Consider the following 17734-nt stretch of genomic DNA (forward strand, 5'->3'; position numbering starts at 1 on the left):
GGGTGCCCAAACTTTTGCAGACGTCATTTTTTTGTTTTCTGTTATTTTGAAAGTGTAAATGATGGAAATAAAATCTAACTTGTTGACATATTATAAGAATGTCTAATCTGTAATTTGATGCCTTTTGGAGATTTTTCCATCTTTCCTTGGCTTCTTTATGCACATTAATACAAATTTTTAGCTGGGGTGCCCAAACTTTCGATCCCCACTGTATATATATATTTAAACAGTCAAGAAACAAATTATCAAGAAAATTGCCAAATTACCAGAAATTCAAAATACTTTTTGCTGCTGCTAAACAACACGATTCCACATTCCCCGCCATGACTAACAATTCCACTCTGTGGCCAAGATAAACAATAACCGGTTATTGTACCTGAAATAAAGGATGGAATGCACAGTAGAGCTTTCTTACACAGAAGGTATTTGAATGTCTCAATCCCATCTTTGCTATACATGCAGACGTGTCACGCTGCTATATCTGGCCCCCCAGCAGAGCTTTTTGTCTTTCCATCTGGCCCCCCAGCAGAGCTTTTAGTCTTTCCATCTGGCCCTCAGCCAGTTCACAATGGTAAAGTGAGTGAGACTGCAAACTGTTTTCTTGGTCATTAAAGCCAAATTACTCCAAAGTGATTTTCAGAATCATTCATTCATTCTACCCTGCTCCTGGCTGATTTCAGCAATTAATCTGAAATTGTTGGACTGAATATTACCTTGGTACTGTCTCATAGTTTGCACTTGTGTTGGTGGGACTTAAGGAACTCTAGTGAGGACACTGTGGAGCTGCATTTGTGAATGCCTATACCTTGGAAAGGGCTGTGGTCTAGGAAATCAACATTAAAGGCTCGTTCACACCGTGGTGCAGAGACGTCAGTTTTTCTGCACGCATTCCTCAAGGGCACAACTAAATCAATTGTTGCCCTGTTCACATCACAAAACTAGTATCACGTGCAGATTTTTTCTGCACAAGAATCTGCAATGTTTATAAAACGTATTGCAGCATGCGTGAAAGGTGATGTAAACTGACGTCTTAGTAAAATCTTCAATCAGTTTCCATCACGTTTCTTGCATGTATGGTGTGAACGAGGCCTAAGGCAGGACTCCAGACTTAAGCCGGCCATAGACAGTTTTAATCTTGGCTGGTTCAGTGGGGACAGACCAAGATTCAAACCATATATGGGCAGGCTAAATGTACTCAAGTTGATTGATCGATCAACTTGGGTATAACCAGCTCATCTACTTTTACATGCGATTGCTGCTAGCAGCTATTATAGCTGCTAGCATTAATTACTATGTTCTCCTAGCGAGGATGGCTCTCCCCTCCGGGAGAACACAATGGCTCCGCAGGAGGGTTTCATATTTCATTACTGATCCATGGTTGAAGGAAAGAAAATCACTCCATCTATGGCCAGCTTTAGAAGCGAGCAGCAATTTGAACAGTTAACTCTTTGCAATCCGTGGCCAAACTTCTTCACACTGTTAACACTAAGCACTTCAGACACACATTTGTTGAAGAACACCACTCCCCAGGAGTGCAGCATTTCTGAGCCGGCACCGCAGAGCATGTACTGTCTCCACCAACTCAGCAATCCCATCACCTCACTTCCACTGACATGTCCCGTATGTTACTGTTGGACACAGAGACACATTTCTCTGTAAATCCATGCTTGTTCTGCTTCCCAGTGCCCCTCTACATCTCTCTCCTATGACCCCAGGCTAGGTCTCTAGGTACCCTGTGTCACGGGGTCAGCCCCAGTATGTGAGGAACCGACCACTAGTGAAGGGGCCAAACATAACACTCCTTCACAAGGTTTTCATCAACTTTGTCATATCACCCATCTCCTGGCTGGTTGACTGCTTTAGTGATACAAATACAGTAGTCCTTAGCAATGGCAATATAGCCTTCCTCTGGACAGCATTCTGCTAATTGGACTGTATACTGTATCTTCTCTAACTTCCCTAGTCCCCAGATGTAAACCCCATTCTTTGGTACAACACACATTCCTGTACAAAGCTCTCTAGGTGCCCTTGAAGTAGTGCCCCATGAGGTAGTCATATCTGAGTTAAGGAGCAAAGCCCACAAAAGCAATCCTTTCAAGGCAAGATTCCATTTAGGAAGTAAATCCACAAGAGATAGCACTGTAAGTAATCAGTTAAAGTCTGTGATTTAGCAGAGATCCACAAAAGGCAGTAAGTCCATGCAACAGGTGATTTAAAGCGTAGCTCCACCCAAAAGGGGAAGTTCAGCTTTAAGGACTGCTCCCCATTAAGGATTGGCACCTTTAGGGGGCGGGGGGGATCGGGTACCCGAATTTGACAGGTACCGACTCCCAATTGCGGTCAGACTGCCTAGGCAATCGGAAACGGAAGGTGTCCTCCCTCCTTACCTCCCTGTAGTCTTCTGGGACACGTGACAGTATTGCAGTAACCATTCTCTTAAAGCGGGGCTTAAAGTTCCGCATTAAGGACTGCTCCCCCGCTCCCCATTACGGATTGGCACCTTTGGGCGATGGGAGGGAGTGGGTACCCAAATTTGAAAGGTACCCGCTCCCACTTCCGGTCTGATCACCTAGGCGATCAGAAGTGGAAGGTGTCCTCCCTCCCTGTAGTCTTTTGGGACACGTGACAGGTCCCAGAAGATTACAGGACCATTTATGAAGCATGGCGCTACTTGCGCATGTGCAGTGGGTAGCCGGCTGTGAAGCCGCAAGCAGTCACAGCTGGGTGCCCACACTGAAGATGCCGCCTCCAGGAATCCAGGAGGGCAGGTGAAACGGGCTGCGGAGGATACCACGGGACCGAGGGACAGGTAAGTGGCTGTTTTTTAAAAGTCAGCAGCTACAGTTTTTGTAGATGCTGACTTTTATTTTTTGACAGGATGAGTGGAACTCCACTTTAAGTCCATAAAGACCCCAGGTTCCAGACCCCATTGGGAACCCTGACTGGGCTCCCAAGAAGGGGGCACAGACCAACAGAGTAACAGCAACATCTTGGGCAAGGAGACTCTAGGTCTCCCTCAGGGGGCTAATGAGCCCCTATTTATATGACGTGATCTGCAGGGAACAATAATCTGAAAAGAGCAAGAAAATCTGACCAGCAGCGTTAACCCTTCCTTCTCAGATCCACCAGCAGGACAACAGTTGCAACATGATACATTGTAACATTTAGCTTGTACATATAACCATAGTTGACCTGAGTAACCCCAGAGCATGAATAAAGAAGAAAAACGTTTAACTCTTTGGAAGCAACTGCTTACAATTTGACTTGTAAACTCAGCAATATAAAGGCCTGATTAAAGAGCACGCCTGGACTCATCTCGTCCTGTACATGCTCAGAAATGCATCACATTTTGATGGCGTCAGACGCCACATGTGCTGATTTTGGACATCTTGGAGACTCTGCCAAGCTCCACCATCCATGCTGTATATGCACGGCACCATCTGCTGGCAGACACCTTGGAGATTCCACCAGGTTTACCATCCATGCTGCACATGCACAGCACCACCTGCTGACAGACTCAATCGATCTCCTCTTTGGATCAGATACACAACTACATCTGGCTACAGACGTCTCACCCTCTTACCCATGAGCCCGTTTTTAAATTCTAAGATGTGAGTTACTACTTATCTTTTTATTAAATACCTTCACAGTACACACTTAGAGGCGCTGTGTTTCTTTGTTTTACCTTCTGCAGAGTTATGCTTCGCTCCTACGCAGCTTGCCCTTAGTGCCTACTGGACTACCTTCACCCCTGCCCATTTGGAACTCATCAAACATACATGGACTGCCACACCATGCGCCTGTTAATCTTTTACATAAACTCATAAATATAGTAGCTGATATTGCTGACTTCTTTCTAAGGTGCATGTTCCATAGCTGTCTTTATCTTTCCTTCACTAACTGACCTGGAATAAGCATATCATAGGTGATAACTGCAAAGAAGGGGGTGACTTCATGAAGGACACATGGACAGTCTCTTGCAGTATTAGACCTTTATCCGAATAGCCAAGCTCAGAAGGCAATCAGGTAGCATGAACAGTACACGCCCAACAGGTACAGTACATAAATACTCAGTGACTAAAGAGCAATAGGAATTAAAAGAGGTTGCACTTTGAAGCTTAAAGTGTTACTAACCCCACAACAGTAAAATCAGTCTGTATATGCAGTAAAGCATGCTTGTTATACTCACTGTGGAACCTAAGGGGTTAATCCTCCGCATTGTGTAAAAAGGCTGTTTGATCCTTTGGGCTCCTTCACACTTAAGTCATTTATAACTCTTGCCAAACACCCCTATAGTGTTTGACAGGCATTAGACAGGCGCCGGGGAGCATTTTTAACGCTCCTCAAATGTTCCCCAAATGCCCTATGCGCATTTTTGAGGCATTTGATAGACGTTTGCCAAACGTTAAAACACAACATAAATGCCTATAATGAAGCTCCACAAAGGCCTGCAAACGTTACGTTTTTTTTTTTTTGGGAGGGGGGGATACAGCACAAAACATATTGGCTAAATGTAACAGTGGGTATCCCATTAACTGTAGGTGGCTGTTTCTGGTAAAATTCTTCCCTTCAGTGCCAAGCTGAAGTTAGAAGCCGATTGGCTACCATGCACAGCTTCACTAGACTCTGAGAGCACCAGTCTTATGCCCCGTACACGCGATAAGAAAATCGTACAAAAAGTTTGCGGAACCACCGATTGAATGATTTTCTCTTCGTTGATGAACAGAATGTTTAACCACTTGCCTACAGGGCACTTTTACCCCCTTCCTGCCCAGGCCAATTTCCAGCTTTCAGCGCTGTTGCACTTTGAATGAAAATTGCGTGGTCATGCAACACTGTCCCCAATTTGAAATTTTTAGCATTTTTTTGAGACAGATAGAGCTTTCTTTTGGTGGTATTTAATCACCTCTGGGATTTTTATTTTTTCTTAAACAAACCAAAAAGCACTGAAAATTTTGAAAAAAAAAATGTTTTTTCTTAGTTTTTGTTATACAATTTTGTTATTAAGTGATTTTTCTCCTTCACTGATGTGCACTAATGAGGCTGCAGTGATGAGCACTGATAGGCTGCACTGATGGACACTGATAGGTGGCACTGATGGGTACTGCTGAGGAGGCACTGGTAGGTTGCACTGATGGGCATTGACAGGCATCACTGATGGGCACTGAAAGGCAGCTGTGATACATGACACTGATATATGGCACTGATAGGCGGCACTGATAGGCAGCACTGACTGGCACTGATAGGCGGCTCTGACTGGCACTGTTAGGCAGCACTGACTGGCACTGATAGGCTGCACTGACTGGTACTGATAGGCTGCACTGATGCGCACTGATAGGTGGCACTGATTGGCAGCACTGATAGGTGGCACTGATTGGCAGCACTGATAGGTGGCACTGATTGGCATTGATAGGTGGCACTGACTGGCACTGATGGGTGACACTGAAGGGCAGCTCAGATGGGCACTGATATGTGGCATTGATGTGCACTGGTATGCACTGATATGTGGCATTGATGTGGCACTGATGGGCACTGACTGCTGGCACTGATGGACACTTGCAGGTGGCACTTTTGGGGCCACACTGATCATCAGGGCACACTGATCATCAGTGCCCTGATGATCAGTGTACATGTCCCCTCCGCGGAAAGCCGATTACCGGCTCTCCTCTCCTCTCGAGCTGTCAGCGTGACAACTTGAGAGGAGAGAAATGCCGATAACCGGCATTTCCGTGTTTACATGTGATCAGCTGTGATTGGACACAGCTGATCACATGACCGAGCCAACATCTTCATCTCTTTCCGTGATCCGCTGTGTCTGAGGGACACAGCGCACCGGCGATCGCCACACTGCGCACTCCCTGAGCCTCGCATGCGTGGTGAGAATGGGAGGACGTCATATGACATCCTATCAGAACGAGAGAACCACCTTGCGCCCGTCATTGTACTATATGGCGGGCAGAAGGTGGTTAAACCGATAACTATATTGTGAAGGAAAAAATCCGGTTGAACAACAGTGAAAAATGTTGTCGTTTCGCATATGAACTTCCAATTTTCTATGCGGTGGTATGACGGTCGTAGGAAAAAAATCTAACAAGTGCTATCACGCATGAGTAAAAACAGAAGATGACTCGGATGTTTATGTACAAGGAATCTTCTTAAACCCGAATGAAAAATCCAAATGTTAAAAGTAGATTGGCCTAATGAGACAATGAAACCAGAATTCTGTATATTATATTTTATGTATCACTATTTATGTATATAGGTCATGTAACAAACTATATTATACTCATTGCTGGTAATTGTTGTGTATATCGCTCGTTCTGGCCGGAAGGGCGTGGCTACAAGGTCACACGCACACCGCATCACTTCCACTTGTACGGAAGACGTCAACACTACGTATTGCCTGACAAACTATTTTTTTAGATTGGTTCATTTGGGCCACAGTTTCGACCAACAAACGAACAAACACCTCGTCGGATGACCGATCGGTCGATTTTCTAATCGTGTATTCCCACCTTTAGTACATCTTCCCCTTTATGTCCTAGAGACCACTGAGGAAGAGAGATGAAATCTTCCCAGCGTGGACACAGACATAAAAAAACCTAAAACCTTTTTTCTAATCCCTCAAATTAAAACAAAATGTAAATAAAAAATAAAGTTTTTTCTGAAGTAAGACTTTATCACAGATCTCTACACGTTCACTGTCAGTTCCTGACACTTTTGCTCTGTAACTTCTTCTTCTTGCTGTTTCACCAATTAATTTCAGGTTTACAAAGCAAGTGTGGATTTGATTGGTGGCTGTGTGAAAGCGACCATACACTATACTATCTGATTGTACAATCTGCTTTAGATCTAACATCAACTACACAGCAATTTGATACAAATGCAATGTATTATTAGACTTGTCCTAATAATAAATAATTATAGTAAATCTAAAAGAGATTGGACAGAAATTGAACAATCTGATTGTATAGTGTACAGCCAGCTTTTAAAACTTTTTGGTACAATAGACAATGTGAAAATGTATTTTTTAGTATGTGAGAGACAGCAAGGAGTCTCCAGTGAGTGTGTTCGGAAATATTTCTAATTACAAACACATATGCAAAAGATGTTTTTTATTGTGGCCACACATATATTGATATGATCATCCGGTATGACTAAATCGATGGAAATGGAAATGCAAACCAAAAACCCTCCATTTGATCTATTTATTGATCTCTTTTGGAGTTGATTAAATAAACTTTTTAAATAATTTGTCCACACTTATAAATGAGAGAACGTATCTATCTATCCATCTCTGTTGCATCATGCAATATTTAATCGATGATGGATCGCGGTTTGTGATCGCTGGTTCTCCAGAACAAGTCGAGGAATATTGTTGTTTGAGATGGCAACAACCCCGACCCCCGGGGTAATCCCATCCTGAACTGCTTTTCCCATCTTGTTTGGTTGATTGTGGGTGGGTTGCCATGGTAACAGAAATGCCGTCCAGGGATTGTACTAACTTTTGTATGTTTTGGTGCGATTTCTGGCAGGTGCCTCTCACAATCCACCACACAAGAAGGGAAAGGCATTTTAAAGCTGATGCGATCTCCTGCGGGTGTTCTTGTAACCATGGAAACCCACTCACAATCCACCACACAAGAAGGGAAAGGCATTAAAAAGCTGATGTGATCTCCTACGGGTGTCCCTATAACCATGGCAACCCACCCACAATCCACCACACAAGAAGGGAAGGGCTTTAAAAAGCTGGTGTGATCTCCTGAAGATGTCCCTGTAACCATGGCAACCCACTCACAATCCCTCAAACAAGAAGGGAAAGGCATTAGAAAGCTGGTGTGATCTCCTGCGGGTGTTCCAGTAACCATGGAAACCCACCCACAATCCCTCAAACAAGAAGGGAAAGGCGTTAAAAAGCTGATGTGATCTCCTGCGGGTGTTCCAGTAACCATGGAAACCCACCCACAAGCCACCAAACAAGAAGGGAAAGGTGTTAAAAAGCTGATGTGATCTCCTGCGGGTGTTCCAGTAACCATGGAAACCCACCCACAAGCCACCAAACAAGAAGGGAAAGGAGTTAAAAAGCTGATGTGATCTCCTGCGGGTGTTCCAGTAACCATGGAAACCCACCCACAAGCCACCAAGCAAGAAGGGAAAGGTGTTAAAAAGCTGATGTGATCTCCTGCGGGTGTTCCAGTAACCATGGAAACCCACCCACAAGCTACCAAACAAGAAGGGAAAGGAGTTAAAAAGCTGATGTGATCTCTTGCGGGTGTTCCAGTAACCATGGAAACCCACCCACAATCACCACACAAAAAGGAAAAGGCATTAAAAAGCTGATGCGATCTCCTGCAGGTGTACCTGTAACCTAGGCAACCCACCCACAATCCAGCACACAAGAAGGGAAAGGCATTAAAAAGTTGATGTGATCTCCTGCGGGTGTTCCTGTGATCATTGCAAAACACCCCTAAGCCACAACACAAGAACAGAAAGGCATTAAAAAGCTGGTGTGATCTCCGGTGGGTGTTCCTGCTATCATGGCAACCCAGCCACAATACGCTACATATGTGGCAGAAACATTCAAGAGCCAGTACGATCACTGGTGGATGTCCCTGTTACTGTGGCAACCCACCCACAAACCAACATTGTTTGTCTACTTATTGTTTGATGGACTGTGGATGGGTTGCCATGGTTACACCTGCCAGAGATCAACCTGGCCTTAAAATGTTTTTGGTGATCCTGCAATACTGTGTCTTGTTGACTCTCCAGTCTCAGTGCCACCCCACACAATGCCTCCCTGAGTGCTCAAGGTAGGCATGGCCCTGTTTGTTCCTCAAATTGTTGCATTTATGGACACTAGGGATGAAAGACTGGACCCGTAAAACTAGTGTCAAGTCCTCAAAACCCCATCTCTTCATAGCAGCCTATGCTCTGGGCACGATCATAATCAAAGGGTAAGTAGGTTAGCAATGGGTAATGACTGTAGGGCCCAAGGATGAGTCTGGCTTGGCCATGCTACCGTCCAAAGGTGTTATTGGAGGAGAGTTCAAAAAAAGTAATGAGTGTAGGGTACAGGGTGAGGCTGACTTGGCTGTGCATACATCCAAAGGATCAGTCAGATCATTAATAAGGTTTGGTCAAAATCATTGGGCAATGTAAAGTTTGATTTGGGGTGTTGTTTAGGATGGCAGATTTTTGTTTTGTATTGCAAAAATAATCATTTAATAAATAAGTCTGCACAGTTATAAATTAGAACAGAATATTCAGATATGTACGATATCCAAATCATGCCAAGCTGTCATACGGTGACATTGGTGATCAACCTAGATCACCTTTGTTGAGTGGATTGTGTGATGATGTCTCAGACTGGAAAGCCCTGTCCCCATTTTTGTAACACTAGGGGGGAGTATATTACCCAAGATCTAGGGCTAAAATGTATCCGCATGCAAGAAAATTGTCTGTCCTGGCTGTACTGGGTAGAACTTGTATGAGGTGTTTGATTAACTATAGAGGTGACAGCACCAGTCAGCCAATAGGAATCCAGTTGCCATGCGTTCCTGAGCTGAGACCAGCTACAGAAATTGATTGGACACTCAAAATAAAGCAGGTACAGTCACATGACTGCAGGCGACCCATAACAGCTATATATGCCATGACAGTTGTAACAGTTGGAGCTTGCTTTGGAGGCGGCAAGAAGTATTGACAAAGCTGCCTTAAGGAAGAGGTAATAAGACTGGTAGGGATGACAAGGCCTACATATACACTTCAATCTAATTGCTTCATATTCCACATCACAAAGCCTTCTTATAGGTCTTTCTACAGTTATATTGCAAACAACACAGGCTTATGGCCCGACTGATGGATTTTTTAAACCGTATCCGAATTTGATTATCAATACTGTAATTTATATGAACATCAAATATCCACTGTAGACATATGTGGTGAATTAAAAGCAGATCCTCTTTGGTGCTCCTCTCTGATTTAGTATCACTTTGTTGTTACTAGGTTTCTTAGCTGAACGTCCACAACTACCATTCCTTTGTCCAAGGAGACCATCTCTGTGGCTATTAAGACAACAAGAATCACTGAAGCTTATGTAAGAGTCTGAATATTTATTCTTAAAATGATTATAATTCTGCAGTTCTATTAAATATTTAGCCACTTATTCAGCATATTTGAGAATGACTTGTGAACTTAAATGTCAGAAATGAGGGGCCCCCGAGAGTTTTGGTGCTTTATTCCCTGTCAACTGCTTGACCTTAGGAGCTGGAAGACAGGATGGACACTAAGGAGACAGACCTAATTCTCTAGGCGGCAAAGCCTGTCTTATTTGCCATAATGGTCTTTATTTCTAACGACACGATTGCTGCTCACATTGACTTCCATTACTGAACATAACAATCTTTATGGCTTAGTGAATTTAACCCTATGTGGGGTTTCCGCATGAGGTCAGGCAGTTGCCAAGTGACCAACTATCAGATTTCAGATGACCCCTAGCCTCCAACTCCCAGGGACATCGTCAGACATCAGAGTAAGTTCAAATAAACTAAGTGATATCCTAGGGGCCCGTTCACAGCAGAGGCAAGGCTTTTTTCCTTGCCTCTGTAGTGTTGCCCAATGCAGAGGCAATGCAAAAAGCCTTGTTCCCTACCACAGCAGTTTACATCACCGTGCTGCTGCCAATAGAACTAAATGAAATGTCATTTAGTGTCATTTCAATACGGTTATACCCATAAAAGGTTACAGTGTGATGCTCTATTTACGCACACTGTCAACCACATAGTAGTATGTATACTTGTTTTGGTTTAGGATGGAAGCGGGAGGATCAGCATGGCAACCAAACCACTAACATTGGCAAAATGAGTAGATAGCAATGGCAGCCTTTATGCTTGTCTTTTAGGAAAGGTGATGTAGCTGGAATTTTGATATCTGTCACTAGCCATCCTGTAGTGATATGACCCGCCCTCCCCTCATCAGCCCACCTTCCAATCAGAGCACTGTTAATGACTGCCAAGTTGGGGGTGCCATAGCTGGTCATGTGTGTAGCATTATGGCAACTGCAGATCTAAATACTGGCTAAGATGGCACTGTCCTCTGCATATAGGCATAGCTCCAAACTTTCTGAGATGAGAATGAGGGACACCTATTAGCAAAAGTATGTTGGCATAGGACACACGCCCTGCCATGCCCCCCTTAAAGGAGAATTATACATAAACAATTGTTGATTAAACACAAGTAGTTTTTTGGTCACTATTATTCCTTTATTTCGGCTTTAGACATTTTCAAATGCAGCAATTTAGTAATTGGATGAAAGGTTTAACACTGTAAAACACTTTTTGTTACATAAATAGCTCATTTTATATACAACTATATACATCAGACCAAAATGAGGGACAAATGGGGAGGAAGGAGGGACAGGGGGACTTCCAAATGAGGGACAGTCCCTCAAAATTGGACAGTTGGGAGCTATGGTATAGGATGATAGGAAGGTTTTTCTCTGCATTAAGCACAGACATTCAATATGGTGGCTAACTCTTTTAAATGGGATTCGCATCATATTCTACAAACTCCTAATCAGATAAGATTTGGTGCAGGAAATGCTGAAGTTGCTTTCTGTTTGCCAGACAGTAAATGATCTGCATAAAATGATGGGATTACAGGTTAACAATCTTCTTTTGTAGTTAACAATGGCTAAACCTAGAAAGAACCAGACCCCTGTCAAGCGTCAGACTCACGGTAGACATGGTAAACGTATGACAAGGAGAGTTCCTATACAAGCACCTCCTAAACAACGCAGATATGTGTCCTACATCTTCGGCATAAGGAAGGTCCGCACGTGTCTTCGCCCCAAATTTGGCATGTCCGTCCCAGCTCGTCATGCCATGTCCTCTATTGTGAAATACTTATGTGACAGGATCATAGATGAGGGAGGAAAACTAATGCTACGAGAACATAGAAAGATTCTGATGCCAAGGGATATCAAGAGTGCTGTTCGTCTCCTGCTGCCCAGAGCCCTGGCCAAATATGCCTTATCTAAAGACAACAAGGCACTGAACCTGAGCAAGTCAAAGTAAAAGGCATCACGCTGCTTCAACCAAACCAGCAAGTGACATGTAGCTCAATTATCATAGCAATCGATTGACATGTAACGCAATAAACATCTAGAATTGAGGTGTTCACCTCTTGTGTCGTTTGTGACTCCGCATTTCTGGCACCAATTTTTTTTCAAAGGGACAACAGGTTTGACCAAGCCAATCCAGACTTGATGGAGATCTGCACTGAAAGGAATACCGAGCCATTGCTGACTTCCTACTGAAAATACTTATTGCTTGGTTCTTTCTGGCTTCAGTGCTTTAAAGTACTGAACCAGAACAAATATGCATATCAGAAAAGTAAGTTTCATTTCAGAACCTGTTATTTGCATACTCATAAGTCAGTGGTATAGAAAGTAGTGAAGCTACAGGATCAGCATGATAGCCAGAGCATTTTCAAAATGCAACAGCAGCATCCATACTTATAACATACAAATTTACAGTGTGCATTTCTGGTGTCCCAGAAACGTAATAATGCAAGAACAGCGCTGATGTAATCAATTCAATGCAGCTCTCTGCATCCCCACATGGAAGAAAAATATATTTGAAATACATTTAATATTCTTTCCAAATATATTGCCATTTATTTGAAATGCTACAATTTTGGCCATATTCTATATATATATATATATATATATATATATATATATATATATATATATATACCATGCATGTTGAGATGCGTTTTTATTACAAAATATATGAAAAATATTTTTAAAAATACATTTCAAATATACTGTGTGTCTTTAAAAATACAAATCTACATTTTTGCAATGCATTTACAAATATATGTTAAAATATATGTTAAAATTACTTTTTTATATGTTAAAACAAATCTGAAGAATATATTTAAAAAAATATAATTTTAAAAATATCTATTTTTTAAATATATTCTTCAGATATGGCCATATTAATTATGGCCAACATTGCAGCATTTCAAATATATGGCAATATATTTGGGAAGAATATTTTTTAAATATATTTCAAATATATTTTTCTTCCATATGGGTCAGCCTGGACTGCTCAGTGCCAGAGAGGAGGACCAAGTGCATCATGTGACCAACCAAAAGAAATCCAGAAAAGAGATTATAAAAACCCCACATGATATACTGCTGGAACAAAATGGGAACTTTAAACTTTTGGGTCTAGTTACGTTCCCTTCCAGGATTGCCCAAGACTGACAAAGTGTTGAAAAAGTTGGGCAAAGAACTCTGCATGTCATGTGAATGGTCTGAAGACATATGGAAATGGGAAGTATAAAACAAAATTATGACATTTCGCTTTAATACACAAAAAGAAAAATACTGAATATTTATTTTGCTGACTCAAGATTACCTCTGTGCTTACATTGGATTGTCCTCCATGTATGCAATGTGTGTTGGGCTCATGGGCCCCAAGGGGGATGGGGCCCATTGTGCTCTCACTGTCTGCTCAACAGGATTCACACCGTCCTGAGGCCTGAACTAGACCATCACTTGTGGCTGAAGCACAAAGGACATGTGCACTTGGTCAGGAGAAGCTCAGCCTGTGCATTATGGGAGACACTCCGGATCCCATTTCTCCCAACCTCCTGATTGCACAGAGCTAATTTGGAGAGAAAGCTCCAAAGTATTTGGGTCGATCAGTGGTAGGGGACTATCCCTGCACCCAGACCTATGTGTACCAGGACAGCAGTCCCAGAGCTAGGAAATGGACTCCAAATCTGCTGGGGGGCCCCAAGGTCACGAGGGGAAATTATGGGGGGCAACTGGGACCTAGAGACAGATGTTGGAGCCTTTGTGTACTGACTCCTCTTGACCTGTGTATTGCCTGTTCTTCAATATTAACGTGGTTCTAAAGTCTAAATGTTTTTTTTACCTTTATGCATCCTCTGAATTAAGGTGAAAAAACTCTCTACAATCTCCCCCCCATCCCTAAACACTTACTTGACTCCTCTCACAGTTCCAGTGCTGTCCCACTGCAGCACCCATCCTCTCACTTCCTGCTTTCACAGCACAGGAGACACTGAAAGCAGTAGGAGCCATAGGGTTTGGCTTACCATTAGTATGTACACACACAGCCTGGATCAGGAGCGCACCCACATGGGTGTCCCTAGAGAAAAGTGGACATTGTGGGGCCCCGTTCACAACAGATGCAATGGGCTGTGCTGGCTAGTGTTGCCCAATGCAGTCCCAATGCAGAGGTAAATCAAAAAGCCTTGTTTTCTTTCATGGCAGTTTACATCACTGTGCTGCTTCCAATAGACCTAAATGAAATGTTGCTTGGTGTCATTTCAATAAAGAAACAGAAAAAAAATGTTACAGTGTGAGGTGCTATTTGCATTGCACACTATCAGCCATGTGGTAATGTGTTCTAATGGTGTGGACAAGCCCTAAGTCCTTCATAGATGAGCCTACAGATGCTCCACGGGTTCAGGTTGTTATGTTGACTCTCTGCCTCTAATACTTATAATTCGCTGTCCCAGAACAAGTATACAGAGCAGAAAAGTAAAAAAAAGTCAGAAATCCTTAACTGTATACTTCTCCTGGTTCAGTGACTTAAAGAATGGAAGCCAGAGGATCAGCATGGCAGTCAGGCCACTAACATTGGCAAAATGAGTAGACACCAATGGCAGCCTTTATGCTTGTCTTCTATGAAAGGTGATGTAGCTGGAATTCTGATATCTGTTAATGGCCATTCTGTAGTGTTATGAACTGCCCCCCCCCAACCCACCTTTCAATCAGAGCACTGTTAATGACAACCAAGTTGCTTTGATTGTAATTTGGGGTGCCCTAGCTGGTCATGTTTGCAGCACTATGGCAACTGCAGATCTAAGCAACGACATCCAATATGGCGGCCAACTCCTTCAACTGAGATTTGCACCATATCCTACAAAATCCTAACCAGATCAGATTTGGTGCAGGAAATGCTGAAGTTGCTTTCTGACTACCAGGCAGTAAATGATCTGCATAAGATGATGGGCTTAGTAGGCTAACAATCTTTTTGGAGTAAAGGATGGCTAAACCTAGCAAGAATCGGACCCCTGTAAAGCGTCAGACTCATGGTAGGCGTATGAAAAGGAGAGTTCCTATACAAGCACCTCCTAAGCAACGTAGATATGTGTCCTACATCTTCAGCATTAGGAAGGTCTACAGGAGTCTTCGCCCCAAATTTGGCATGTCCACTTCAGCTCGGCGTGCCATGTCCTCGATTGTGAAATACATGTGTGAAAGGATCATATATGAAGGAGGAAAACTAATGCTACGAGAACACAGAAAGATTCTGACAGCAAAGGATATCAAGAGTGCGATTTGTCTCCTGCTGCCCAGAACCCTGGCCAAACATGCCTTATCTAAAGACAACAAGGCACTGGACTATTATAACCTGAGCAAGTCAAGTCACGTTAAAAGGCATCACACAGCTTCAACCAAACCAGCATGTAACATGTAGCTCAATAAACATAGCAATTGATTGACATGTAACTCAATAAACATAGCGACTGATCTCAGTGTTAACTTCTGGTGTCATTTGCACCTCTGACACCAATGTTTTTTTACAGGGACAACAGGTTTCACCAAGCCAATCCAGACTTGAAGGAAATTCACACTGATAAACAGAGACATTGCTGAGCTCCTATTGAATATAATAATTGCCTGGCTGTTCCTGGCTTCAATATGTGGGTCCCTCCTGACCCAGGACAAATATGCATATCAAGAAAGTAAGTGTTGGGTCAAAACTTGTTATTTGCGCACTTGTTCTAACTCCGTGGTATAGAAAGTAGTGAAGCTACAGGATCAGCATGATAGCCAGAGCATTTTCAAAAGGAGGGTCAAGCAACAGCAGCATCCATACATATAACATACAGCTTTACAGTGTGCATTTCTGGTGTTCTGGATGTCTAGAGCTACTTACAGCTGTCCATAGACATGAGTGGATGAAGGCAGCTGCACCCAGGTTTGTAAAGAAATGCATACGCACAGATGTAATGTACTGAAAGCACCTTGTGTGAATTCAGTTCATTACATCTGCACGTATATAATACTTCAAGCAAGTAGCTGCCTGCACCAATTCATGTCTATGGACAACTGTACTTAACTCTAGAAGGTCCAGAACATCAGAAAAACGCAGTGTCTTTATGCTGCACAGGCAAAAGCATCTATGTGCATGCAACCTTACTATGGCAATTATGACTTTGGTACTTTGAGTTGAGTGCCATTCTGCCTGGAAGACAGAGGACAGAGGAGCTACTGTGAGCGCTGGGTGCTATGGACCCCTCACCCCCCGAGGAGGTGTCACCAGGACACCCTTCACTGTGTAATAATGCAAGAACAGAGATGATGCCAACACATCAATGCCACTCTCTATATCACTATGGACTGCCCAGTGCCAGGGAAGAGGATCAAGTGCATCATATGACCAAGCTAAAAAAATCCAGAAAAGGGATAAAAAAAACCATGATATACTGCTGGAGGGAACGCTAAACTTTAGGGTCTAGTTGGGTTCATTTTAAGTGCACAAAAAGAAAAAATGCTGAAAGCTTATTTTACTGACTCAGGAATACTTCACAGTGGTACTCCATGTGTGCAATGTGTGTCAGGCACATGGAACCCAGGGGGGTAATGGGGCCCATTGTGGTCTCACTCTCTGCACCACATGATTCACGCTTTCCTGACACCTGAACTGCAGCTGCGTCTATCACTTGTGGCTTCAGCACAAAAGAGATCCGCACATGGTCAGGAGTTGTCCAGCCTGTGCATACTGGGTGCCACATTGGATCCAATTTCTCCCCACCATCTTATTGCACAGTGCAGGTTGGGAGAGAAGAGCGGAGAGGAAGTTACAAAGTAACTGGGTAGATCAATGGTAGGAGACAATTCCTGCACCCCGACCTACGTGAACCAGGGCAGAGGAGACAGCAGTTCCAAAGCTAGGGAATGGAGTCCAAATCTGCCACCATCAACTGGGGGCTACAAGATCAAAGACAGGGGCAATGATGGGGGGCAACATAAACTTGGGTAAGGATGTTGGAGCCTTTGTCTATTGCCTGTTCACCACTATTAAAATGGTTATAAAGTCTATTTTTTATTTAATTTAATGCATCCTCTGCAGTAAAGTAAAAAAAAACTCCCTACAATCTTTCCTCCCCCATCTCTAAACACTTACCTGACTCTCACTGCTCCAGCATTGTCTTGGCTGTAGCATCTCTCCTCTCACATCCTGCTTCACAGAAGACACTGAGAGCAATGGGAGCCACAGCTTCCTGCTGCTGTCAGTAAAACTCCTGTGAGGAAGGACTGGGGGGGAAGGTGTAGCTTATCAGTGCTGTCTGTGTCTATGGAGGCACAAAGCCCGGCTTGGAAGTGCACATGCACCCTCATAGCACACAGCTTGCTGAAAAGGCACCAGGAGTAAGGAGGAGTAGACAGTTCCAGTGGAGGCCTCCAGAAGAGGAGGCAAAGGACTGCTCTGTGCAATACCTTTGCACAGAACAGGTAAGTGTACACTCTTTTTTATTTAAGAGAAAAAAAAATCTTAAATATCACTTTAACTGCCCCCATCTGTAATGCCTTTCTCCACCATCAAACTGTTCCCCCTGTCCTGCCTGTCCCCACTATCACCTGCCCGCCTATGTACTTCCTGTCCCCACCATCAACTGCCCACCC

General features: G+C 43.3%; 2 protein-coding genes across 2 annotated transcripts; both read left to right on the forward strand.

Moving 5' to 3' along the window:
- Nucleotides 1–11687: 11687 nt before the first annotated feature.
- LOC149439035 (histone H2B-like) lies at nt 11688–12074 on the forward strand. The gene has a single exon (XM_089659553.1). The coding sequence runs from the start codon at nt 11688–11690 to the stop codon at nt 12072–12074; it is 387 nt and encodes a 128-aa protein (XP_089515679.1).
- Nucleotides 12075–15086: 3012 nt separating this feature from the next.
- LOC149439036 (histone H2B-like) lies at nt 15087–15521 on the forward strand. The gene has a single exon (XM_089659554.1). It carries the CDS (start codon nt 15087–15089, stop codon nt 15519–15521), a length of 435 nt encoding a protein of 144 aa, XP_089515680.1.
- The last annotated feature ends 2213 nt before the right edge of the window (nt 15522–17734 follow it).

This window comes from Staurois parvus, unplaced genomic scaffold (genome assembly GCF_062004578.1).
Source record: "Staurois parvus isolate SC_StPar_1 unplaced genomic scaffold, SC_StPar_1.0 ptg001162l, whole genome shotgun sequence".
In the NCBI taxonomy this organism is placed as follows: Eukaryota; Metazoa; Chordata; class Amphibia; order Anura; family Ranidae; genus Staurois; species Staurois parvus.

Bases quoted from the DNA above. Each gene is read 5' to 3' on its own strand.
- LOC149439035 (XM_089659553.1), top strand. From the start codon at position 11,688: ATGGCTAAACCTAGAAAGAACCAGACCCCTGTCAAGCGTCAGACTCAC.
- LOC149439036 (XM_089659554.1), top strand. From the start codon at position 15,087: ATGGCTAAACCTAGCAAGAATCGGACCCCTGTAAAGCGTCAGACTCAT.